The sequence below is a fragment of the Crotalus tigris genome, unplaced genomic scaffold, assembly GCF_016545835.1.
Source record: "Crotalus tigris isolate CLP2741 ecotype Arizona unplaced genomic scaffold, ASM1654583v1 scf7180000018362.2422785, whole genome shotgun sequence".
Lineage (NCBI taxonomy): Eukaryota > Metazoa > Chordata > Lepidosauria > Squamata > Viperidae > Crotalus > Crotalus tigris.
Window position 1 is genome coordinate 327265 of NW_024096964.1, and position 26365 is coordinate 353629.

A 26365-nucleotide genomic window follows, 5' to 3' on the forward strand; every position below is an offset into this window, starting at 1 on the left:
GCCGGCGCCGTCTTTTCCATTGTTCGCCCACGGCGGCATTGTGCGCTCAGCTCGATGCAAGCGAACGCTGGGAGAAACAGATCGGCCTGAATAGCGGAGGGAAGGAGGAGTCTGTGGCGGCAGGGCTGTTCTGGAATTGTGCGTATTTGCTACTCGATCCGGGTTGAGTGCCTGCCGGACTGAACCTGGAATTCGCACAGGCAGGGCTGCAAAATCCGGATGGCTATAGTATAAGATGGGAGCAAGGAGGTGGAAGAAACTTTATTCCCATCTAGTAGTCATCCAACTGCTTACACGGGTCCCTGGTGGTCTCTGAGCTTGTTTTCTTGCACACATTTCATTACCCAAACTACCGGTAAGTAACATCATCAGTTTGGATCCTGAAACATCTGCAAGAAAATAACCAAGCTCGGAGAGCATTAAGGACCTCTCATTTCAACCCTGAGCTACAAATATTCTCCTTTATTGGAGTGTTTACAGCCCAGATGTGCCAGCCTTCGCCTAGGCCAGAGGCAATCCCTAAAATTAAATTACCCACCATTAACTGTGGATAAGCATGTGCAGTAAACAGCTGTAGAATTTCTAAACATTCTCAATAATCGGAGTCTGAGACAGAGCCTAAGTATTTCATGCACTTTGAATTAATGGCTCATACATTTAAATAAGCACTGAAATAAATAAGCATACTTTTAGGTATGCTGCAAAGTGCAGTACTTTATGAGCAAATAGTGTCATCCAGCCAAAACCACAAGGACGTCAGAATTAGTTGTGTGTGTCATACATTTGATGCAATTTGCAATTTGTGTCATGACAGAGGCTTAAGTTAACTTAAATGGATTTAATTCTCGTGCATTCAAATTCCCTTTTGTGTATGTTGGTTTGTAGGAAATTTTAGCCCTTGCTCAATATTCCTTAAAGTGTTTTTTTTTGGGGGGGGGGACCCACGATCATCTCCTTGCAGCACCCAGTCATATGAATAAGTTATATTAAGTTTAATACCAAAGTATAATCATCTAAATCTGTACAGCTGTCTGAGCAATATTCTTTTATAATGTTATACTGAAAGTTGATAAACTCCTGAGAATCACGCAGGTTCACAACTCTTAAGTAAAAGGCAAATTTAGGAAGTCACATGGGTTACAAGTAGCCCTTAACTTACAATCATTTATTTAGTGGCCATTCGAAGTTACAACAACACAGAAAAAAGTGACATACAGCATCCCCAGTCATGTAATCAAAATGTGCGTATTTGGCAACTGGTGTGTATTTACAATGATTGCAGTATCCCAGGGTCCTGTGACTGCCATCTGCCACCTTTTCAATTGGCTTCCAACAAACAAAGTTAATGGGAGAAGCCAGATTTGCTTAACAAACACATGATTCAATAAACACAGGGGTCTTCAAACTTGGCCCTTTTGTGACTTGTGGACTTCAACTCCCAGAATTCCTCAGCCAGACACGCTGGCTGAGGAATTCTGGGAGTTGAAGTCCACAAGTCATAAAAGGGCCAAGTTTTGAAGACCCCTGAATTAACAACTGCAACGATTTGCTCAACAAAAATGATGGCAAAAAATATTTTTGATCGCAAAAATCAGGTGTGACTCACTTGGCAACATAAATTCTGGTCCTAATTGTCATAAATCAACCTGTAAGCCATGACATGGTTTGGTTTTGAATTAGGTAAACTTCCATGTTAGTCTATAAAACTTTATTCCCGGCTTAGTTAGTACATTAAATGAACCTGCATGAGTTTGCCACACAACCCAGACTTTGGCCATGTTTGATCCTTATCAGTCAATTCCATCACTTTGGCTTCCTTTCAAGAAATCTGGCGATTCCTAAGTTTAGGAGAATGGTGAAAAATCTCTTGCCAAGTGGCTGTATAAAGGCAGCATCTTCTAGGCCTTTAAATCTCCGCAGTCCTCTCTCTAAAGCAGGGCTTTTCAACCTTTTCACCGATTGTACCACTTTTAGGATATGGCAATATTCGAGTACCACCTCCCAAGGCTGCTGCTGTTTTTTTCTCGCTCCCTCTCCCTCCCCCAAACTGCCGCCTTTTATAGCCTCTCCTGTCTTCGCTCCCCTCCTCCTACTTTCTCATGGGGAAGGGTGAGACAGAAGTGAGCCTGGGCCCTTTGCCTCGTCCCAGCCACTCTGTAGCTCCAGAGGACTCTCTCACAGTAAGTCCTTGCCTGCGCTGGCTCTTTCCCTCCCCCATTACACTTGGCTAGGCAGGGCTGTGTACCACCTGCCACTTGTTAATGTACCACAAGTGGTACGTGTACCACCTGTTGAAGAGCCCTGCTCTAAAGAGAACCCTGCAAATTATTTCTCATTCACGGTAAAATTGAGAAAATGAGTGATACTTTCATCCCTAGAAATAAAAATCCAACCTCACTGAAAAGGAAAAGCTATGAAGATCAAATCGCTACTGCCATATTGTTTGATCCAATCATATTCATATGCATCTTTCTTGCACCTTTGTTTCAGAAAAACTAGGGAGAGAAATGGAAGAAAAGCTACCTCTCCTTGGCAAATATTTTTCCAGGGTAGATCAGATTTCACTCTGCTAAGCAGCTGCCCTTGTCAAAGACAGGAAGGGCTACCAAACTTTTCTTCAAGTCCATAGAAACAAATGGAAACTAAGCTTTGAGAAACATAAATCTGGGTTCAAAATGAAAGGGAAGCCTATCCTTAGTATTAAGGTATTAACTTCTAGGAGAAGTTACATTAAAGAAATACTAGGGCTAAGTCTGTTCCTCAACTGATTTCTGGTTCATAAATAGACCCAATTAAGTTACAGAGGGAGCTTGCTTCTGGGTTTGACCTAAGGCCCAGGTGGGTCAACTTTACACCTGTGGATCCCAGAACATTCCTTGGTGTACTGGTACTCTATGACTTACATTCATTTAGTGACGTTCAAGGTTACGACAACATTGAAAAAAGTGACTTATGACCATTTTTCATACTTACAACCATTGTAGCATTGTCGTGGTCACTTATCAAAATTTGGATGCTTGCCAACTGGCTCATATTTATGAATGGCTGCAGTGTCCCAGGGTGATGTGATCACCTTTTGTGACCTTCTGACAAGCAGTCAATGGAGAAGCCAGATTCACTTAACAACCGTGTTACTAACTTAACAACTGCCATGTGATTCACTCAGGGGTTTTTTTGTCATAGAACACCCAGAACGGAGTTCCAGCACCTTTTTTTGGATGGAACCTTGTAGGGTAGACAAGGCGGGTAGTATGACATGTGTGAGTTCCAACACCTTTTTTTATTATTTATTTATTTATTACAAAAAAAGCACTGGATTCACTTAACAACTGTGGCAAGAAAGTTCGTAAAATGGGGCAAAACTCACTTAACAACTATCTCACTTAATAACAGAAATTTTGGACTCAATTGTGGTCGTTAAGTCGAGGACCTATATAGAAGCTCTGAAAGAGAAGCAGATAAAAAGATGCCTGGAGAGTTACTGGAGAATGCCAGTAATAGTGTTAATAGTTAGAGCCAATATTAAGAATATATTGCAAGAGTAAGGGTGATAAAGCAGCAGCATTTCCCTGCCTTTGTTGCATCTGCAGATGGATGTCCAGCAATCTTGTTCTGGGTGACTTGAGGCCTCCAGGGAATGGACAAGTCAGAGGTTTCAGGACTTCAGAACTGTGTATAGAAATTTGCAAGCCGTCTGATGAATAAAATACAGGCACATAGCAACACAAAAAAGGCAAAGAGTAGCCTCAGATGCATTATTTCTACATGCAGAACATTAAAAAGTACAAGGCCAACATCTATTAAGAGCTTTATCTTAGACTGTAAGATTTCTAGTACATTGCAAAAGAATGCTTCTAATCTGGATAGTTTTTAATAAATACAGTTGTTAGCAAAACTCTGCCACTGAAGATGCTAAAGTTCATTACTTGTACACTTACCTGCTTCCTCATCAAAATATAACTGGTTGTTAAACTAAGCTAGCATAAAATGCTGACTAAACAAGCAGTTATATCTGTACTTTGGCCCTTTTTTTTCCTGTTTCAGTGGCACAGATTTTCTTGTTGTGCTCCAGAATTTAGCCTCCCAATGACCTTCCACCGAGGGAAGATGGAAATTCTATGCTCCTTTCTCCACTAAATATCAAGGGATATCATTTCAAAGAAATCACATGTAAAAACATTTCCTAAAAATATGATCATACTAAATAGATTAGTTGCCCATTTTTCCTAAATCCGCATATGTAACTCCAGAAGAGTCTACTTATATGAAAAGAGAAGGTGGGTTATACGGCACTTTTTTTTTTCAAATAAATATAGGGATTCCTGGACTTAAGACCATAGTTGGGACTGGATCTTCTTCACTAAACAATGCAGTCATTAAGTGAGTCACACTCAATTTTATTTTTTTACTGTGGTCATTGAGCAAACCTTGCAGCTGCTAAACAAATCCAGCTTTCCCCCATTGACTTCCCAGTCAGAAGTTGGCTGGGAAGTTCACAAATGGTGATCACATTACTGAGGACACTGCAACTATGGTCAATACATGGTGAAAGCGCCAAGGACCTGAATTTTGATCATGCGACCACAGGGATACTGCAAGAGACCTAAATGCAAAAACCAGTCATAGTCAAAAAAATTTCAGCACTATTGTAACTTCAAACAGTGGTTAAACTAATGGTCGCAAGTTGAGAACTACCTATAAATTATTTAAAACCTAATCCACATGATAAATTATAAAATATTATCCTATCATAGAGGCATAATACATAAGCTAATTTTAAAGACATTCCTCTCTATTCTGCAGAATTTTGCAGTTCTATTGCAAAATTAGATATTAATGCTGTATTTTGTTCTCAACAAATTCATTTTCATGTATGTGGTAATCATGCAAAATCAGGGGTACACAGGGACCCCAGTTCTAATGTTAAACTAGTTTTATACATCATTGTTGTTTGTTTAGTTGCTTTTCTTCAATGAAACGCATTTCCCCACAAGTTTATTAGTAATTTATAATGTATTTTTAAGACCTAGTTTCATGTAGTGGTTAAGGAACCAGGCTGAAAAACAGATAAGCACAAAAACCAAATGGGTTCCTTTGGCCCAGTCACTTTCTCTCAGGCTTCAGTTAACACTGGCAAAATGAAATGAAAATCTTGATAAGAAAACTTCAAGGATTAGCTCAGACAGGCATCAACACCCCCCCCCCAAGGTGTTTTTATAGATTCCAAATTTTTTGCCAATTTAATTTGTGTATAAGCTCTACTGAACAGTTTCATTCACCTCTATGAAAATGTTATGCACTATGGACTGCACAAAAATCCAATATGGAAACCCTAAGAATCTTTTAAAAGTCTGATGGCAATAGAGAGCTGCATATGAAATGCGTGGGGGTACAAACATACAGCTGTGTCTGCCATCTTAACTTAAATTTTGACCATCTCTGGTCCAAAGCTGATGCATTTCCAGTCACTAGAATAACTCATGTGCTGGGTTATTTAATCCAATGAGTTGGATTCATATAACACATTCAGATTAAAAATTGACCCACATTGCAGACCACAGTGAAGCCCAAAACAATCTTCTACTTTAGCGCTTGCACAAATCCAGCCAATGAGTTCAGCGTGAGGAATCAGCAAAATTTAAGGGTTTAGATGTAACAGGCCTGAGGCATTTACAACTGCAAGAGAAACATCACCAAATAGATTTAAAGTAAAACTCTACATAGAAAATTGGCATGATATAAAAGTAGCTCTGGACTATATATTTCTGGACATGCTTGCTTACTCTGTTCAGGCAAATGATAGACAAATGTAAAATTCTACACCATCAGTTTCAGATCGGACAGTCTAGGAAAAAGTTGTATTCTCTGTTTCTTGAGCCATATTTTCTTCTCTGCTGTATCATGAACTTTATAAATATTTTTCTAACCTTCATTCCCTAACACTGCATGAGGAGTCATATTCTGAGTCATATTAATCATAATACGCAGCCTGTTCACTTGTAACAGCTGAAAAGGATAATTCTGGATTGTCAGTGACTGTCGTCGCTATGCTTTTCGCCCCAAATTCAACACAATCAAATCAATATAGAACAGGGATACAAAACCTAAGTTAGAAACTTAGAAGAAAATGAGTTTTAGTCCCGCTGGCTGAGTGACCTTGGGCCAGTCGCTTTCTCTCAGCCCAACCTACCTCACATGGTTGTTGTTCTGTGGAAAACAGGAGCAGGAAGGAGTGTTTGGTATATTCATTACCTTAAGTTATTTTTTAAAATAATAAAGTTGGGATTAAAATAAAGACCCTCAGTGGATTTTTCTTGGGGAAAGAGGGAAGGCCCATTAAACAGCGGCCTGATAAATAACATGCTTTAAAACCCGTTTAATATTAATAGTCCTTGAGTTACGAACACAATTGAGCCCAACATTTATGTTGCTAAGTGAAACGTTTGTGTCAGTTTTGCCCCATTTTACGACCTTTCTTGGCAGTTATGTGAATCATTGCAATTTTAAGTCAGTAACACGGTTGTTAAGTGAATTTGGCTTCCCCACTGACTTTACTTGTCAGAAGGTCGCAACATTATATGACCCCAGGACACTGTAATAGTCATAAATATGAGCCAGTTGCCAAGCATCCGAATTTTGAACACCTGACTATGGGGAGGCTGCAATGGTCGATATGTGTGAAAAACGATCATATAGATCCTCTTTTTCAGTGCCGTTGTGACTATGACTGGTCACTAAACGAACGGCTGCAAGTCGAGGACCAACTGTCCTTCGTTCTTCCTTGCCTCCTTTAAAATTATTCTTGCTCGCGCCCCCTCGTCCTCGTAACTTGCCTCCTTCACCGCTTCGCGCGCCAAACCACGATGGTTCTTTTTTTCCATCAAGGTCTACCGTTCCAGAGAAGGATGGTTTTCCCGGTTAACCGTGGGTTGGCGGGGTTGCCTTAGCGCAGCCGAACCAAGGACGGGGTCGAAGCGGGGTCTCCCGCGGTGGATGCAAATCGGGGGCCGCGGACCAAGCGCGAACCGGGGCGCGGAGGGCCAGCGGCGCCTTCCTCCCCACCGGCGCGCAAAGGCGGCGGGGCGCAGTGCCGCGCTCCCTCTGGGCGCTAGAGGTCTCTGCGCGCTCGCCTCCTCGCTGGCGGGCCGGGCGCGGCCATTGTTGCTCCGTCCTTCCTCCCAGCGGGGCTGTCGTCGTCGTCCTCCTCCTCCATCGCGCCAGCCCAGCCGTCGGAGAGACCCCGGGGAAGGCGCCCCGCTGGGGATGGAGGGGGAGAGCACGACGGCGCTGCTGCCGGGCTTCCTCTTCGGCGCCCTCGCTTTCCACCACCTCAGCACCGACTCAGATTCGGTACGTAAAGCGCCCCCCGCTCGTGTCTTCTTCGGGTGGCGAGGCTTAGTTTCAGTTTCATTTCGTCTGGAGCCGGATGGGCTGCTCCCGATACCCCGCTGGCATTTCCCCAAAGTGTTGTCCCCCGATGATTTTGGATTGGATTGGGGGGAAATGGCGGAGTTCAGCCGTCTCTTTCCTCCAGGAACGCCAGACGGTTCTTTCCTACTATGGGTTCCCACAACAACCCTGCGCGGTAGGTGGGAAGAAGCGCGCCTAGCCCAATCAAGGTTGAGTCTTGATTTGAATTGGGATCTGCCTGGTCTTAATCCAAGATCCTCGATGCTCCACTATAGTACAATAGTTGCTTCAGACTTGGCCGCCCTGGCTGGGAATCCTAAGAGTTTTCTGAAAAGGTGCTTTTTCAAACACCTAGGAGCTTCGGCTCCAATCCAGAGCAGAGCCCAAGAGTTGCTGCAAACGGATCCGGGATTTGTTGCAAAAATTGAATGCGCGCACCGCCTTAGGAACATCTTGCGCGGCTGTTTCCAATCTGAGGTGGATTGGTTCGTGCCTGCACGTGGCATCCATGTTAATATTAAGATCTCCCGCTGTGAGCAAAGTTGGCTTGCTCTGTTTTCTGTAGCTGCTGGATGCAGTATTATTTTGAATTTCCCTCTCCTCAAATGCTCAAGTGTACAGCCTCTGCCAGCGTAAACTCTTCCGAGTGAAGAGACAGACTCCAGTTTGTTTCATTGACTTGTTGACTTCCGTAACGTCGTAGGAGTCCCGGGTTTTCCTAGCTGTGGCCCTGTATGCCTCACTCATCCCTCACCTCCTAAAAGCTTGATTTACACAGCTGAAGAATAAATGTAGATGATCCTATCCTATAAATTGGGGGAATGTAAAAGAAAATAGAATGAATTAAAGTGTCAGGCATGTATAGTTGATCTACCCAGAACGCCTGACAGGGAAGACTGTACACAGGATGCTTTGACTCTGAAATATTACCAAGTGAGATTATAAGGAACACACTGTCAGGTATCACCCACTGGTTAGTTTGCAAAAGTTAAAATACTTTTTTTGCTTTTCATTACTGCAACCCCCTTATAGACTACTTCATGAAAACAATGTACGGTAAGTAGTTTGACTGATTCTGAATACGAATAGTCCTTGATTTATAACTGAATGGAACCCAGTTATTCTAACCCAGTTGAATTTCCATCCTAAGTTATGATAGTCACTTACATGACCAGACCTGATTTTATGACTTTTTTGAAGTAGTTGTTTAGTGAATCAATGTATTAATGGGCACTTTTTCCCCTGAAAACTGGCTGAAAAAACTGGACACTGTCAAGAAATAAATAAAAATGGTAAAGGTGAATTAGTTGCTAAGTGCCCAAAATGTAGTAATTTGACTTCAAAGGTGTGCGCAGCTGTTAGAAATCTGTCATAACTAGCTTTTGGGGGTATATCATAACTTCAAACTGTTGCTAAGCAACTGGTCTGTACCTCTGATAAATATTACATCTGCATGAAGGAGAGTTTAAAATATTGGGTAGGATTAAGAATTTATATTTGATGACTGGGCATTTGTTTCTGAACCTTATTGCTTTAAATGAATTGTTTATTCATATTGAATAATACATATGTATTTTTCCATATTAAATAAACAATGTTTACTTTCTAAAAAATATTAAAATTATTAACCAAAATCTGTTAGTGAATCCTCATTTCAATTGCTTGGCTCTCAAGCCTATACATGGATAAAATAATTTAACTCTTGCTTCCAATTTTATTTCATGTCAAAAGAAATAAAATGAAGTAAAAGAGAGAGCAAGACACTTAGGAAAAAAGTATGTGTCATCTTTTTGAAAGTTAGCAGCCTGCTATTCTATCACAGATCGCTGTCTTTTAAGTTGTCTTTTCAGCATTTTTTTTTTAAAAAATCAAGGTTTACATTTGAATTTGAATCTTGGGATTTCTTAATATGGTCTTGGTTTGACACACGTTTCCCTTTTGCTCACAAAGGAAGGTTTTCTTCTTGGAGATGTGAAAGGTGAAGCCAAAAACAGCATTACCGACTCTCAGATGGATGATGTTGAGGTTGTGTATACAATTGGTAAGTTATACACGAATTTATGGAATATTGGAGTGCGAAATAATTCCCTTTTGAATAATTTCAGGCATAAAACTTTGGGAACATCTGATTTCAAAGTGCAAAAACTTGTTTCCAGCATTTTGGTATAACCTTTAGCTTGAAACACCACTGTTGCAAGCTTCAAAGGGTCCATTTTACTTACAGCAGAAGGCGTAGCTCAGATGCATATTTATTTAACATGTGAATGAAAGATTTTGCACACTTAAATAAATTTTGCAAGGTTTCCCTCTACCTCCACCATCTGCCGCCTTAGATTTCTAAGACCATACAATCTATATATAGTACCAATAAAATGGGAATATGTGCTATTTTACTATAGCTTTCAGAAGGAACAAAACGGATCACAATAATATTTCCCATAACATATAATTTCCTATATCTTCCTCCTATTTCTGAAATTATTCCAAAAGGTCTTTAATTTCCCTGCTTTGTAAGAACTATAAAAGGAAGGATACAAATGGGTTTGTTCTATGCAGGGCTTTTTTTTCTCATAGAATGCCCACCACCCTTTTTGGATGGAACTTTGTAGAGTAGGCAAGGCAAGTTGTATGACATGTGTGAGTTCAGGCACCTTTTTTTTTTTTTTTTTTTAGAAAAAAAGCACTGGTTCTACGCTATGAAAAACTGTCCAGGTCTTTAAATTTGCCACTATCCCCATAAATGGAGATTATCATTAATTTTTGAAATTAATTTTAATGTTCCAAAAATCTGGCCACATGTTGTTCTTCCAAAGCTTCTTGACAATACGAATTTTAGCTCATCTGCACTTTTAGTAGAAAAACCGAAAAGTGTTCCATGAAATATTGAATTAAATGATTTTTCCAGGATTTACAAATCTCACATAGTTATAATGCAAAAAGCCATGTAATGAACAATGTATGAATCATACAGAACTTTTATTTTAAATAATTTAAGAACATAACAGAAGCATGTCTACATTACACTTTCTGAAACAGATAATATAAAATGTTACTTTATTTCAGATATACAAAAGCACATTCCATGTTATCAACTCTTCAGGTAGGTAAAAAAAATTGTTCATCTTTTTATAAAACATAAGATGGCACATTTAAAAAGTGCAGGAGGGTAGAATTAGCTGTGATTGTGAATTAGAATCACATCTGCAGAATAGTCTCAAGAAGTTCATCGAAAAATTAAAGGGCAGCACCTGTTTGCACTGAGAGCTTCATATCCATGTAACGGGATCCTAAGAACAGAAGTGTCAAGAAAGGAAACTGGAAACTGCAATCTTGTAGATTATTCCAATATAAACTTGACTGAGAGTAATATGAGTTCTATGTGGAAGTGAGTTCCATTTAATTTGCAAAATCTTACATTTTAAATTAACTTTCCCCTTGCTGTGATTAATATGGTATTCCAAGGGTATACCCACAGGTTCTATAAAACTATTTACAATGCAGCCAATAGTCAATTTATTATTTTTCAACCACATTAAACAGAGTGACAGGGGTTATTTTATGATATTGGCCCTTATCTCTCTGCAAATCAGCCGTACAAAAACATGCATATAGCTAACATTTTACTTTCGCCAAACATAATTGTAATTCAATAATTTTGTAGGGAAAAGAAACATTTATGATTTATGATTTTTGTCTACTTCCCAAGGCCAAAACGTTTGATTTCTGTATTTATTTTTATTTTTGATTTCCTATGGAAGTCTCAGGAAAAAAAAATGACTAGAAACAAACATTTACTAAAAAATACTGACTGCAAATATATGTAATTCAGTGTTTCTATTCTTTCCCTTTCATCATTTTTAGCTTTTACAACGCTGCTGGAGAACTGAATAAACCAACACTGAAGAAAATATTGTCAGGGTGCAAAAAGGTATTTTGTATTTATTAGCGTATTCAGAAACAATTTTATTTAGACATCCCCAGTTCTCCATGGCATGATTGATTGATATGGTTCGATTAGGAGTTGATAAGTAACATTGTCTCAGCAAGGTCAGTGGGTCTTGTTCCCAAATATATATCCCTAAAATTTCAGATAATGGGTCTCTTTGTACAAATTTCCTCAAAGGGAATTATATTGGACACTGTTGTCAGAATTTTTGTACTTTGATTATGGAATGGAGCTTGCTGGTAATCTTCGACTTACGACCACAATGGAGTCTAAAATTTTTGTTGGTAGGTAAGAGAGATGCTAAGTGAGTTTTGCCCCATTTTATGATCTTTCTCGTCACACTTGTTAAGCAAACCATGGCAGTGGTTAAGTTAGTAACACGGTTGTTAAATGAATCTGGCTCCCCCATTGAGTTTGCTTGTCAGAAGGTCGCAAAAGGGGATCACGTGACCCCGGGATACTGCGACCATCATAAAAATGAGTCAATGGACAAGTGTCTGAATTTTATTCATGTGACGTTGGAGATACTGCAATGGTTGTAAATGTGAAAAACAGTCATAAGTCACTTTTTCCAGTGCCATCGTAACTTCAAACAGTCACTAAACAAAGTGTTGTAAGACAACAAACAACTACCTGTATTTAACTACTGGTATTTCTGAATTAACACTGACTAAGAAATGTACTCTTTAGAAGACTGTATACTTTTACAAGCTTCTTGTCACCCATTACCATTATATTCCTTTGGCTGAATTTTTGTCGTGTGTATGTGTATAATTTTTCTTTTTTAAGTTAGAATTTAAGTTAAAATGTATATATATAAAAGGAAAACACTGACCTTGAAATACGTATTGTTGAAAATAATTAGAAATTATAACCAGGCTTATTAAAATAAAGGCAGGCATAAAAGCTGGGGCTAAATATGAGTCAGTTCCTTATATGATGCAACAAATTGTTTTGAAACTTATTAGCCATTAGCCGTGTTTTTTAATCTCTTGTTTATTTTGCATTTTCAGTTTTTAAGATTGTAGGTAAGATGCAGAGTCGCTGTTGAAAGATGAGCAGCCATATAAATAGATTGAAAGAAAGCAGACATACTGTATATATATTCAATGTACTCAAAATACATACATACTCAATTGCAAAATATAAATAGCCAACTAGACAAATTAGTACATTTTTTTAGAGCCAGTAACTTTTGTGGATTTCTTTGAAAGATTGTGGTAGATATAATTACTGGTTTTCATTTATCCCAGCTGTATTATTAGTTCTTGTGCTGACTCATGGGTTAAAATGTTAATTGTGATTCTTTTGCTTCATGTTCACTTTGAAAGTAATAACACATTTCTGTGTAGCTTTTTTTTAAAGAATGCCCTTTTGTTTTTCAGAATGTGATAGGTTGGTACAAGCTCAGGCGTAATACTGATCAGACAATGACGTTTAGAGAACAGCTTCTTCACCAGCGCTTACAGTCACACTTATCAAACCAGGGTCTTGTGTTCCTGTTACTCACTTCCAACGTAACCTCTTCAAGTTCAGCCACTTACAAATTTGAATATGCCTTACATAAGCCACAAGAAGGGTAAGTAACAAATCTTGCACGATTTCTTTTCATTCAGTTACATATTCATTCCGGTCAGAAATAACATGTTCCAGTGCAATAGCACACGGGTCCCCAACCCTCGGACTGCAGCCCAATAATGTGGCCTATTCGGAACAAGGCCACGGAAGTGGTGTGTGAGCACAGCTCTGCTTGGGTGAGCATGCACACACATGCTCACATGGAACCATCCCCTCTCCCCCCCCCCGCCAGTCCACAAAGCCAGAAGATTGGGGACCGCTACAGTAGCATGATCTGGGATTAATACTGTGTATCTCAAGGTAAGAGAACCAGATCAGTGCAGGCACCAAGTTAGAAACAGAGAGAGTATGAGTTTTAATCCTTCCTTGGGCATAAAGCCGGGTGGGTGTCCTTGGGCCAGTCACTCTCTCTCAGCCCTAGGAAGAAAACAAGGGCAGAACACTTCTACCAAAAAAACCTGGACAGACTTGTCCAGGCAGTCACTAGAAATCAACGCTGACTTGAAGGCAAAGCTCATCCCCCCCCCACCCACCCCCCAGGATAACTTTAGATTCTCTCTATGAATTCCGTTTGAAATTTGAAAGACATCCTATTACAGTGGATGCCAGAGGCGGCACTCGGAGCCCTCTCTGTGGGCACATGTGCCATTGCTCGCCTCCCCCCGCGACCCCCTCACCAGCAGCCCCCCTGGAGGAGTCGCCCCTGAGCGTAGCCCACGCGGAGCAGCGCAGCCAAGGACATGGCAGCCAGGCAGTGTAGACAAGACTGCCCTCACGCCCCATCACGCACAGTTGATGCTGCAGGGCGCGGGCAGAGGGCGTGGCCACCATGGCGCTGCTGGGCTGCCTGGGCGATCTGTGGTGGGCCCTGGAGGCGGTGAGTGGCCCTGTGGGCAGGCGGAGTGGGGGATGGTGTGGGGGAATAGCAGGGGGTGGAGCTGGGGCAGGGCCAGTTTTGGGGCACTCGGTCTCTGAAAGGTTCGCCACCACTATCCTATTATAACGAAAATTATTCATTTCAGTTAAAATTTCATATTTTACTTTCATCATCTCTGGCAACATTAATCAACTGATTCTTACAAAAATTAAAATTGTAAAATGATGAAATAAAGCTTAAAAGTTATTTTATCTGTCTATAACAGGGGTCTCCTAACTTGGCAACTTTTTGAGACTTGTGGACTTTCCCAGAATTCCCCAGCCAGCATGGCTGGCTGAGGAACTCTGGGAATTGAAGTCCACAAGTATTTTAAGTTACCAGGTTTGGAGACACACACACACACCTCCCCCAGTCTATAGCCTCAGATTACATTTCCCCTCTCCTCCAGCCCCTGACCATTTTATCTGGACAGGTAGTCCTTGACTTACAACCACAATTGAGTCCAAAATTTATGTTGCTAAGTGAGAAATTTGTTAAATGAGTTTTGTCCCGTTTTATTTGCACATTTGCTGAGTGAATCAATGCACCTGTTAAATTAGTAACATGGTTGTTAAGTGAATCTGGCTTCCCTATTGACTCTGCTTGTCAGAAAGTGGCAAAGGGGGATCCCATGACCCCGGGGACACGGCAACTGTCATAAACGTGAGTCAGTTTTCAAGCATCCCAATATAAATCAAGTGACCATGGAGATGCTGCAGTGGTCATTAAGTGTGAAAAACGGTCATAAGTCACTTTTTTCAGCGCCGTTGCAACTTTGAACGGTCACTAAATGAACTGTGGTAAGTTGAGGACTCCGCATAAGCTGCATCTCACATGTCAACCTACCGTAAATGCCAGCGTACAAGGCGACCCGGCTTATAAGACGACCCCCGTCTTTATAGCCGGGCCGCATTCCTAGAACGTCGTCTTATACGCCGGAAACTACCGGTCTTTCCGGCGTATAAGACGACTCGGCGTATAAGACGACCCCCGTCTTTGGCGCCGATTTCAGCGCTCGCGGAAGTCGTCTTATACGCCAGAATTTACGGTACTCTTCCTTTAAAGTCCCGTTATCCTTGAAGATAAATAGCAAAATGGCACATTTGTCATCTGCAGCAGAAAAAAACGAATAAAACCTCCATTATCTCTAATGATGTATTTGGGTTTTCTGTAGACTTTTTCAGAGAGTGCCCTTAGTTGTAGCCAATCTAGGAATGGCAGAACAGCAAGGTTATCGAACTGTGTCCGGTTCCTGTATCTCTTCGGGCCTTTATAAAGTGATCGCAGAACACAGGTAGGAAAACAGCCCTCTCCTATTTTTTACAGTATGGTATTCTCAGTTATACTTTAGGTTGATTTCAGACTAGCTTAAAGAAAATGTTCCCTATTGCCCGTATCAGTGGGATTTGGTCAACGTATTCTAAAACATCCGTGCTATGTGAGAAGAAAACTGTTCAGAGTTTTCAGCTGTGCTTCCCTTCAGAATATTCTAAACCATAAAGTACTTAACAATCCTTTATCTTGCCTTGATTTTTTCAGTTTTATTTTTCAGTTCAGTGGCTTTTGGTACTGGAGCATGAAAACATCCCCAGTTGCTGTTTTTACATTCTACTTCAGTGTCCAACTTTTTGTTCTTTTCTCAGCAGTTTTGCTGTAAACTCATTTGTAGTACATTGAATACTTGAGTTTAAAACACAGATAAAGTTGCTTAAGATTGCTAGAATTAAGGGTTTGTAAATCTTATGATTACATTTTGAAATATCTACATTTCAATACTGTATTTTCTGAAAATAACAGATAAAAATAGTACATGCTAGGAGTTTTTTTATTTTTTTGTATCAAAGGTCAGAATTCTTTAATGAAGATGGGTCTCTAAAAGAGGTTCATAAGATTAATGAAATGTATTCTACTTTGCAGACAGAACTAAAGGTAAGTTGTGAATACCAATTTTGAAACTTTTAAGCAGCAGTAGAAAATTTGAAAGACAATTGTTAATTGTCAAATAAATGAGGCAGGTAAGGAAAGAAATCCTCGCTCCCCCCAAAATTGCCTTTCTTTCCTTACCTGACTCCCAGCCCCGTGCCGTTTCTCCTTCACGATCCACCACTGCCGTGTGCAAGGAAACGAAGGGTTTTTTTGGGGGAAAAAAGGTCAATCAATTCCAACTTCTCACGAATTGATTGACCCTTTTTCCCCTCAAAAAACTCTTTGTTTTCTTGTACGCTGTGGTGGCAGATCGCAAAGGAGAAACAGCACGGGGCTTGGAGTCAGGTAAGGAAAGTAAGGCAATTTCTGGAGGGAGAGAGGATTTTTTGGGGGGATCTCTTTCCTTACCTGCCCCACTTGTTCCGGGGCCCCTTTCCGCTCAGACGCGTTGCTCTTGCCAATGGCCCAACCGCCCACTTCAGCACCTCCCTCCCCGAGCCTCCAATGCTCCACCTGCTGCTTTGGTGGCTCTGTAGGCAGAGCTACAAAGTTCTCTTCTCTACAGCCACCAAAGCTGTAGCTGAATGGGCAGGTGAGGAGGAAACTTGCCCCACTTGTTCCATGGCTGCTTTCAGCCAAGCCACATTGCAGTGGCATTGGGTGCAATATGTGAGGCGGCAAACAGCATCATCATGCCGAAACCAGCCATTTACTGCCTCCTGGCTGCTGCCATGAGGCCATGGAACAAGCCGGGCAGCGGTAAGAAACTGGTATACTGGTTCCTTACCTCCGCCCAGCTTGTTCGAGGGCCTCATGGTAGTGGCATTGGGTGCAACACGCGAGGCGGCAAATGGCCACAGCTGGAGGCAAATGGGGACATCATGCCGGAATCGGCCATTTGCTGCCTCGTGCATCGGACCCAATGCCACTGCCATGAAGCTGCGGAACAAGCCAGGCGGAGGTAAGGAACTGGTATACGGGATTCCCCCCTCCCCCATCAGCTTCGCCTCATCACAGGCCGTCCATGCAGGTCCTTAAGTAGGGCTTACTTTCGGGGGAGGGATTATATTAGGCCACCACCCCCCCAAATCAGCTGGGGCTTACTTTCGGGGGCGGGTTTACTTTCGGGGAAACACGGTAGTTATGCAGTCTCCAGGCTAAAAAGATTGCACATTCCTATGAAAAATATAGGAATTAGGGTAATATGGAACTAGAAAGTGATGCTTAAAAATGTTTGATTGCTGACAAAAAAACCTTGCATTCCACAGAAGTGTTCTTTTTCTCTTGTTCTAGAATCTGTGCAGTAAAGTAGTGGATAGTGAAAAATCAGTAGAAAATTTGTTATCACAAATAGATCAGCTGAGGCAAGAAATAAGAAGCAAAAAAGAACAAAAGAAAACTACAGGTAATTGTGCCTAAAAAAAAAAAAAAAAGCTTATTGTGCTTTCAGGCCTTTAAAACATATTACAAATAGATTGTACAGAGAAGAATTCTCTTAATTCATTGTTACTACATTCTTTATTGGTTTTGGTATAAAAGACCTGCATAGTTATCTCCCTTATTTTTCCTCAACAAAACATGGAGAAGCTGTAATTTTGAAAATTGTTTATTGATGTTAAATAAAGCACTTACAAAGATAACCATTCGTTTGCGAAAATAACCAGTTTAGTAAGCTGGTTCATAAGCTGGTTCATATATAGAATAGAGCTGGAAGGGACTTTGGAGGTCTTCTAGTCCAGCCCCCTGCTCACGCCATCTCAGACAGGTGAATGTCTAGTCTCTTCTTGACAAAATCTCCAGTGATTGAGTGCCCACGATTTCTGGAGATAAGCTGTTCCATTGGTTGATTGTCCTCACTGTCAGAAAGTTTTTCCTTAATTCCAGGTTGCTTCTCTCTTTGATCAGTTTCCAACCATTGTTTCTCATCCTTCCCTCTGGTGGTTTGGCTAATAATGTGACTCCCTCTTCTTTGTGGCATATATGTTGAGATCCAGTAGGTTTGGTTTTTAAGCATACAGACGCTGCATATACCAATTATAAAAGTTCATTATTGTAGGTTGTCTGGCAAAATAACCTAAAAGTTCTGAGCCATTTTCTTTACCAAGAAAAGTGAACTTGGTAAGTGAACATAGAGAATGGCTAGAGCACAGACAAACCAGTCAGCCACAAATGCTTCGTGTTTCTGAACTTGCTTGTACAACATTTTATTCTTGATTCCTTGTATGAGCATTGGGATCAGACAATAACCCGCCCTTTCCCATATTCCTTTACTTGCTCTCTAGTTATGCCCCAGCCATTTTGCCAAATAGCTGCCCAAGAGAGTGTAGGTAATCCTCAGCTTACAACTATAATGAAGCCTGCCTGTTAGAGAAATAAGTCATGATAGCCGTAAAGCAGGCCATCACGTGACCGGACCATTTTTTGCAGTACTTGTTAAGCAAATGACCCATAGCAAATAGCACTTCAGACTTATATACCGCTTCATAGTGCTTGACAGCCCTCTCTAAGCGGTTTTACGGTGTCAACATATTGCCCCCCAACAATCTGGGTCCTCATTTTATGGACTCAGAAGGATGGAAGGTGGAGTCAACCTTGAGGCAGGATCAAACTAGCCAGCAGAATTAGCTTCCACTACTGCATTCGAACCACTGTGCCACTGCATCAAGATATTTAAGCAAATCTGTTGTTCACTATGGAGCATTTTTGCCAAAACCTGGAAATAAAAGCCGGTTTTGAGATAAAGCATCGTAAATCATGGTCACAAGACTACAGCACACTTCAATTGGCCATCAATTCAAGCTAGTTGCCAAGCAACCAAAATATTGTGATGTGACCACAAGAGAGGGAGCTTCAAAGCCAGGTTATAAGTACCTTTGGGGAAGTCTGTTGTAACTTTGAACTGACACTAAGAGATTGACTATAAGTTGAAGACTATCTGTAACTAGAAAAAGGTGGCTTATAGAGAGGATCCGGTGCATGCCATAATTTCCATTTAATTTATACATCTCCATCCATGGTTCAAACTTGGCATTTAATAGGTGCATCATGGGGCTGTCACAAGCACCCATTTATATTTTACAAGGGGTTTACATGTTACAAAAAGCCAGAAACAATGGTCTTCACTTTTTATCCAATAATAAAGGATTTTACAAATGGTAAATGGGTTTGTGTGTGCATACATATGTATATATATCACAAACAATGTAAAGGAACCAAGGGGTGGCCTGGTATATACTGTGCTGTAATGTTTAGCCAGGCAGAAAAATAAAACAAGATTTCATTCTTTAAAAATTAGCTACTTATTATATGTAATCAGAAAAATATTTAAAATAAAATCTAGTTTGTTAAGGAAAGTACAAACTAGTAAAAGAATTTTAAATTCTTTTAAAATCTCAATCTCTAGAGCAGAGTTTCCCAACCTTTCCAGCTTGGCGGCCCAGAAGGAAAGGGAGGAGCAGAGAAATGTATACACGTGTGGCTCATATGCCTGCACACGCAAATGGGCATGTGCACGGCAGCAGCCCTAGCATGCACACATGCACAAGCGAGCTGCGTGTGCCTGCGGCGGCGTGCTTGCGCAAATGGGCTGCAGATGCGCATGCCCAAGCAGGCCACTAGGTTCGTGTGACACTGGTGGTGGTGCTAGCACCCCCACGCATGCGAATATGGGGCCATTGGCACCCATGCAGCGACACTACCACGAGTGGGGGGGCTCACCAGCTATTCCTGCAGCCCAGTGGCCAACAGGCTACTGCCTGGTACTGGGCCGTGGACCATAGGTTGGGGACCCTACTCTAGAGCATATTAAAATTGTAGTCAATTGTTGAACAAACTAAATTCAAATTATAATTCGTCTTGCCAACTAATAAGAATATTCCAGTAGGAAAAAGATAAGGAGAGGTGACCCTTTGCAATTCCTGCTACATCCTCACTAAATAAAAATTAGCTTTATCTGAAATCCAGTTCCTTGGTACAATATACCCTATATTGTTATTTGGGCATGTAATAAACTGTTTCACTATAAGGGAAAAATGCTGCTTTTAATTAATATATTCAGCCTTTCCATATAATGAAAATATCCTCTAATCTGACTTTTTCCTTTCTCTTTTCCTCTTAGAAAAAGATAGAAATTACTTGGAGGAGCCAAAAGAGAATCTTTTTCTCTGTCAAGCTATGCAGCACTTTTTCCCAAATTCTGGGCTGCAGACAAGCATGGTTACTTTAAAAGGAAGGCAGATTCCTAAGCAGGAATGCACAGCTGACCACAACATCAAAATCACGGACCAGTTAACTTTAATGATCAAAGAAAGTAATTTCCCTGAAGCAGAAACGAGGCAGACAACGAAGCGAAAAGCTATTGTGAACACAAGCGGGCCAAAGACATGCAAAAGACTGCGATCTTTCTACCTTAATCAAAAACTATTTCAGGAAGACCAGGAAAATAATGACCAAGAATTAAACGTTAGGAGTAACACCAAAGCAACTGAAGATGTGACCCCCTGATGGGCATACACTGCCTTCAACTCTTTAATCCCTTCCAGTGGCAAAGAGTTTTTGTTGTTGTTGTTGTTATTCTCATCTCATTGCTGCTACTTATGTTATTAGCACTCTTCATTAATACATGGAATACTTGAGTCAATGTTTTGGAAATAAAACATCGCCCTTTTAAATCAGCATCATTCTTACAACCTGGAACAAGTTTCAGGTTGCTTTTCCTCACTAAATCTTAAATTGCTTAACTCTCTTAAAGAGCACAGCAGAAAAGAGCAAAGTCAAAGAACCTATCTGTTGTTTTTAATAAGAACAATATTAAGAATGCAATGGTACTTTCTTTAAATATCAAAGCTGGCTTTGAAGTGAAGCCTTGGCCCTACAATCAAAACACTGCAGTGAAAAAGAAAACCTAGAAAACCTAAGAATTCTATTCCCAATTATCACTTTACATTCTGTTTTAATACTTAGAATTTCTACAGCCTTGTTACGTATTTGAACTAAAATGTGTAAGTAAAATTGAATTTGAGAGGAATGAGCCCCAGTGATGCTAATTCAAATTAGAATTACAGTATCCTTAGGTGAAAAGGTTGATTTTCTATCCTGTATATGAAGCAACAGTTGTTGTTCAAAAGGCCCCATATAGCAGTGGTGGCAAACCTGTGGCACGCGTGCCAGAGGTGGCACTCGGGGCCCTCTCTGTGGGCACGTGCACCGTTGCCCCAGCCCCATCTTCTCCCGTGGCCCCCTCCTCACCAGCAGCCCCCCCCCCAGAGAGTCACCCCAGGGCACGGCCCATGGGAAGCAGCGCAGCCAAGGACATCGTAGCAAGGCAGCAGGGACAAGACTCCGCTCTTGCGCCCTGTCGCACGCAGATGATGCTTTGGGGCACGGGCAGACGTCGTAGCCTCCATGACGCTGCAGGGCTGCCTGGGTGATGTGTGGTGGGCCATGGAGGTGGTGGGTGGCCCAGCGGGCAGGGCAGAGCAGGGACGGGGGGCGGTTTTTGGGCACTCAGTCTCTAAAAGGTTCGCCATCACTGCCATATAGGTTGAAGCAATCAGATATTCACTATAGAGACACATCTTTCTCCTTATAGTGCTATATTTGAGGACACAATTCGTTTTTTACTCACTATACAATATGAAATAATAGGCTTCTCATGGACATATTGATAGCTTGTTTATTAACATTCTAATAAACATAGTTACAAAAAATAGGTTAACCATGATTGATACAATTTATTCTGGATATTTAATATTACATAATTTGGGGTCATTGCGAAACAATGGGTCCTTATGCATAACCGACATAAATCCTGTAACAGAATAATTGAGTTTTACAAACAATATTTTTATAAATCATCCAAATGTATGACTATTTTATAATACTTACCCATGCGATGGGCTCTTTTAATAGCTTTTGCTATTTGTTTTTGTTTCTTTGTACATAAGCCTAAGAAGCAAACAAATAGTAATTTCAAAAATTATTCCAATAATACTAATTGCTCAATTTCCTTTGAGCCTTTGTTTCAAAAATAAAAATTATTTTAAGTAACTTTTTTCTGCTTCCTTGCTTTACAAAGCAGGTACTTGGGCCGGTATAACTCAAAATGGGTGTAAACTATTTAAAATTCTTACATTATAAGTACTGAACAATATTTCACTATTGGATTTGGATATGAGTAGATAAAATTCGGCTATAAGTATTTTTTGTACATACCTGTTATATGTTGACCATGTATGTGACCGGTGTATGGAGAAATAAACTGTGATAAAAGCTGTTGGAGAAATAAGTTGGTTAAATCTTCAAAGCAGTAAAAATTAAATAAAATTAATACCTTTGGTAGCAAATATTTGCAATTGGACAATATTTCATACTTATTTAAACAAAAGGACTGTGTTGGTGTAAATTCATAATATTTTATTCAAAAATCTAAAACCATAACTTTGGGTTGTTTTAACCATTTAGTTGTGTCCGACTTGGCAACTTTAGAGGCAAGCCCTCTCCATGCTACCATCTCAAGTACAGCTTCTTTCAGTTGTTGGATGTTCCTCTATCAGGTTCGATGTTATCAAGCCAGTGTGTTCTTTGCTGGCCCTTCCTTGTTCCACTAATCATTCCTAGCATCACTGCCTTCTCCAATGAATTTGCATTCACGATGTGGCCAAAGTAAATCAGATGTAGTCTTGTGATTTTAGCTTCTAGTGATGTGTCTTTGTTACTCTGTATGCCCACGGTATACACCAGGGGTAGGCAACCTTGGCTCTTTTATGACTTGTGGACTTCAACTCCCAGAATTCCTGAGCCAGCATGGCTCAGCTTAGTAACTCCCTTTCCCCTTAGCATGGCTGGCTCAGGAATTCTGGGAGTTGAAGTCCACGAGTCATAAAAGAGCCAAGGTTGCCTACCCCGGATTAGCCTATCATACCCACACCAGCAGAAGGGTATACTGTGGATCCCATCGACCAGGTAATTTCGGCTGGTGGGTCCAGAAGAGAGAAAGTGACTGGCCCACCATCACCCAGCCAGCTTTCATTCCTACTGGAGGTTTAGAACTCCCATTCTCCTGGTATCTAGGCCAAGGGTAGGCAACCTTGGCTCTTTTATGACTTATGGACTTCAACTCCCAGAATTCCTGAGCCAGCTTGGCTGGCTCAGGAATTCTGGGAGTTGAAGTCTAGGCCAACCTAATCTTAAAAATGTTTTTGCTGTTTCCTATAATGCAGTAGTGGCCAAAATTGTGAAAACCTCTTGGGAAAAGTGTACAGTAGAAATGCCACCTTTGGTTAAGTTTCCACCAAGTTTCTCAGCTTCAATACATGACACATCAATAACTGAATCCTACTGTGATCTGATTGGCTCATTGCCAGAACAAGAGGACACCTGACTGGCTCTCTAAACACTCATGCTCATTGGCCACAATCAGATGAAGGAAAGCTACCTGATATCAACCTAAGCAAATTGTACTTCCTTTTTCTGGTTATTTGGCTATAGCTTTTCATAGAATACAGTACAGATAATTGAACAAACTATGTTGCATTACATTCTTGATTAAATTATCTTTCCATTGAGATATAATTTTATGGTACTACTCCCAAAAAAGTGGTGTTATTAACCATCAAACCTCAAATGTACACTTTTCCCAAAAGGTTTCCACAATTTTGGCCACTACTGTATACACAACATCAAACTAAAATACTTATTAATTTACCTGTATATTCTTGTAGTCAATGGTTACACCACATAAGACACACTTTTTAGGAAGCTCCTTGTAGGGATTTTCCATCGATACAGGCTGAAATGACAGAAATTTTAGTATTTTTCTTTCAGCTCTTCCTATTCTGAAGTCCTTCAGCAAGAAAGACATCCTTTCACCCAAACTGTGTCAGCTACACTAGATAGACCAGACCAGGAAATCCACAAGAGGGCTAAAACTACTTTTATTTAGATTGGCTACAATGACACAATATTGAGGTTGCAAACTGGTGTAACTGTAATGTCCTATATGCCCTTTTTCAAAGGGGTTAATCTACAATATCCCTTTAAATTTAGGATCAACTTTTCACAATTTTACTGGAAGAAATTAGAAACATATCCCCATTCTATTTATAGATATTTCATATTGGTCCCTATGAGTTATGGAAAGTGCAACCAGATTTCTTTTTTAAAAAAAATAATAACACATATATGACAAGCACTTTACTGTATTCACTATATTCTGACATTCTGTGTCAAATATTTAACAATACATAGAGTTTAACTATGTTGTAGTAGTATCTTACCATATCTGCTTGATTGGATTCCTGTTCACTATATGAACTACTCTCTCGTTTCCATGATCTACCTGAAAAGAAATACAAATGTTAAAATATACTAATCAGCCAAATAAAGAACTGAACAGAAATGGCTCTGACTTCCTGAAGATTTCTTTCCTTTTTGATCTTCTGCAAAAATACAAACTTGTCATCAATATAAAAAAAACCTGAGATGGACACATGAATGATGTATTTGAAACTAGCAAAAATGCTGACACTCAGGCTTGCATTTAATCATATGGATAGCTATCCTAAACAAAAGGAATCCCATGCAAGGTAGTGGAAGAAAAGCCTGCAAATAAGTAAGAAGTCTACCAGAGAAGGTCTGGCTTGCTCTGCTCCCAGCCATATTGGGAGAAATTCTCTCCAGAAACATTATTAAAAAGATACAGACTGATGGAGGAAGTACTGATAGCTGTCTCCACTACAGAAGCTAAGCTCATAGAGTGTGATCTAATTCTCCTCAGTCAAGCTGATGGTCAGAAGGCAACTTTTAAAAACTAGCCTAAGATTTTGTAAAGCTTACGTTTCAATATTAGGCATGTCTGTTCCTCCAAAAATAGCAGCAGAAACTGTTTACTTCATATTAGGCTTCCAAAAAAGTTATTGACTAATAGCTTTCATGGACAAATTAATGACTGTGTTGTAGTAGCCATTTAAAAATGCATAATTGAAACAATATAGTTGAAAAATAATCTTGTTTGCTGCTGTAGTATGTGAAAGAATGTAAGAACAGCCCTTCTGAATCAGTCCAAGGTACGTCATATATAAAAAAAAGCTGTGGAGGGACAGAGAAAAAAGTATACTGTGAACTGCATAGTAGATCATATTTACAAAGCCTATTAACAACAAAAGCTATTTTATTATTCTATTCCAAGATATACCTCCTGCAAAGGCTCATAACATCCAAACTAGGTAATTGTAACAAGTAAACATTTTCATGCATTAATTCCCAAAATTCATATATGGCCCTTTTTTACATACAGTATCTGTAATTATTATTTCATTTTTTTATTTTAAACTGCCCAATAGCCTAAGATCTCTAGGCAGTTTTCAGTAAAAAGATACACTTTGAGTAACTACACATGCACTAAAATTAAATATAACGCAAAATGAAAATGACAGCAGCCAAGGTGGTCATTCAAAATACAGGTAGTCCTCAAGTTACGCCCACAATTGAGCCTAAAATTTATATTGCTAAGTGAAACATTTGTTAAATGAGTTTGCCCCATTTTATGACTTTTCTTGCCACAGTTGTTAAGTGAATTATTGCATTTGTTAAGTTAGTAACATGATTGTTAAGTGAATCTGGATTCCCCATCAACTTTGCTTCTCAGGTCGCAAAAACTGATCATATGATCCCAGGATACTCTAACCATCATAAATATGAGTCAGGGGCCAAGCCTCTGAATTTTAATCATGTGACCATGGGGACACTGCAATGACTGTAAGAGTGAAAACCGGTTGTGTTACTTTTTTCTGTGCTGTTATAACTTTGAACAGTCACTAAATGAACTGTTGTAAGTTGAGGACACCTATAATAATAAGGCCAATTAAAAACCCTGAGAAAATAGGAAGGTGGCACCGAAAGTATTCTAATGTGGGGGTTGGTTATGCTTCTCTGGAAATAATTCCGTGGTTAAGGTGCTCTCCTTTTGATGGGCAAGGGTCCCCATAGGTGGGCAACCACATCAGAAGGGATGAGTGTCTGAAACAATTCCCATCTCTTTGCTCAAATGCCTGAATTCTTTCGTTATTCTATTCCAGGAGTTTTCAAACTTGGCCCTTTTATGACTTGGACTTCAACTCCCAGAATTCCTCAGCTAGGAACGCTGGCCGAGGAATTCTGTGAGTTGAAGTTCACAAGTCATAAAAGGGCCAAGTTTGAAGATCCCTGTTCTATTCTATCCTAAATTAATGGGCCCACCACATGGAAAAGATTATCATTATCTTCGTCGCAGGTTCCGCAGGGTTGTTCTTCGCTTACCTGGGCCAGGCACACAGATTCCGTTTCTTACAGCAGCGAAGAGATAATAAAACCTTCCCGAAATTTTGGGAAAAGAAACCAAGCCTACCACAGCAGCCATCTTTTTCCCCTTACAACCTTCCGGTTCAGACCGGATAGGAAAGTAACGTCCAATCAAGTCCCTCTCACAACACGTCCGGCTTCCAGAAAGGAAAAAAAAAAAAGCTCTCGCGCCTCAACTGCGGTTGCTCCAACGGCCAATAGAGTTCATTAGCGGCTAGCCAATCCTCCCAAGGAAGTATCTTCCGTTCAAC

At 40.4% G+C, this 26365-nt stretch overlaps 2 protein-coding genes across 4 annotated transcripts; one reads left to right on the forward strand and one right to left on the reverse strand.

Moving 5' to 3' along the window:
• On the forward strand, positions 1–21805 carry ABRAXAS1 (abraxas 1, BRCA1 A complex subunit). Of its 3 annotated transcripts, none has more exons than XM_039350837.1 (9): positions 1–138; positions 9361–9451; positions 10474–10510; positions 11272–11338; positions 12742–12935; positions 15025–15144; positions 15695–15779; positions 17070–17181; positions 19894–21805. In XM_039350837.1, exons 2-9 carry the CDS (start codon positions 9421–9423, stop codon positions 20277–20279), a joined length of 1032 nt encoding a protein of 343 aa, XP_039206771.1. In that variant the 5' UTR covers positions 1–138; positions 9361–9420; the 3' UTR covers positions 20280–21805. The 3 variants fall into 3 exon arrangements, with proteins under 3 accessions (XP_039206771.1, XP_039206768.1, XP_039206769.1); XM_039350834.1 differs by lacking the exon at positions 1–138 and adding an exon at positions 6673–7350; XM_039350835.1 differs by lacking the exon at positions 1–138 and adding an exon at positions 7222–7350 and having other exon boundaries at positions 9365–9451.
• Positions 21437–26259, reverse strand: MRPS18C (mitochondrial ribosomal protein S18C). Its single transcript, XM_039350839.1, has 6 exons — positions 26073–26259; positions 24053–24114; positions 23482–23565; positions 21990–22047; positions 21663–21722; positions 21437–21585 (listed from the first exon to the last, which is right to left on the reverse strand). The coding sequence occupies exons 1-6, from the start codon at positions 26170–26172 to the stop codon at positions 21509–21511; spliced, it is 441 nt and encodes a 146-aa protein (XP_039206773.1). The 5' UTR covers positions 26173–26259; the 3' UTR covers positions 21437–21508.
• Between the last annotated feature and the right edge of the window lie 106 nt (positions 26260–26365).

What these genes read in the sequence shown, in the direction of transcription:
- ABRAXAS1 (XM_039350834.1), top strand. Translation starts at nt 6,994, where the DNA reads ATGCAAATCGGGGGCCGCGGACCAAGCGCGAACCGGGGCGCGGAGGGC. An exon ending in TCAGCACCGACTCAGATTCG is followed by an intron (nt 7,351 to 9,360) that starts GTACGTAAAGCG and finishes TTGCTCACAAAG; the next exon opens with GAAGGTTTTCTTCTTGGAGA. An exon ending in TTACATAAGCCACAAGAAGG is followed by an intron (nt 12,936 to 15,024) that starts GTAAGTAACAAA and finishes GGTTTTCTGTAG; the next exon opens with ACTTTTTCAGAGAGTGCCCT.
- MRPS18C (XM_039350839.1), bottom strand. Translation starts at nt 26,172, where the DNA reads ATGGCTGCTGTGGTAGGCTTGGTTTCTTTTCCCAAAATTTCGGGAAGG. An exon ending in AATCCAATCAAGCAGATATG is followed by an intron (nt 23,566 to 24,052) that starts GTAAGATACTAC and finishes CTGTCATTTCAG; the next exon opens with CCTGTATCGATGGAAAATCC. An exon ending in ACATGGTCAACATATAACAG is followed by an intron (nt 21,723 to 21,989) that starts GTATGTACAAAA and finishes TTTGCTTCTTAG; the next exon opens with GCTTATGTACAAAGAAACAA.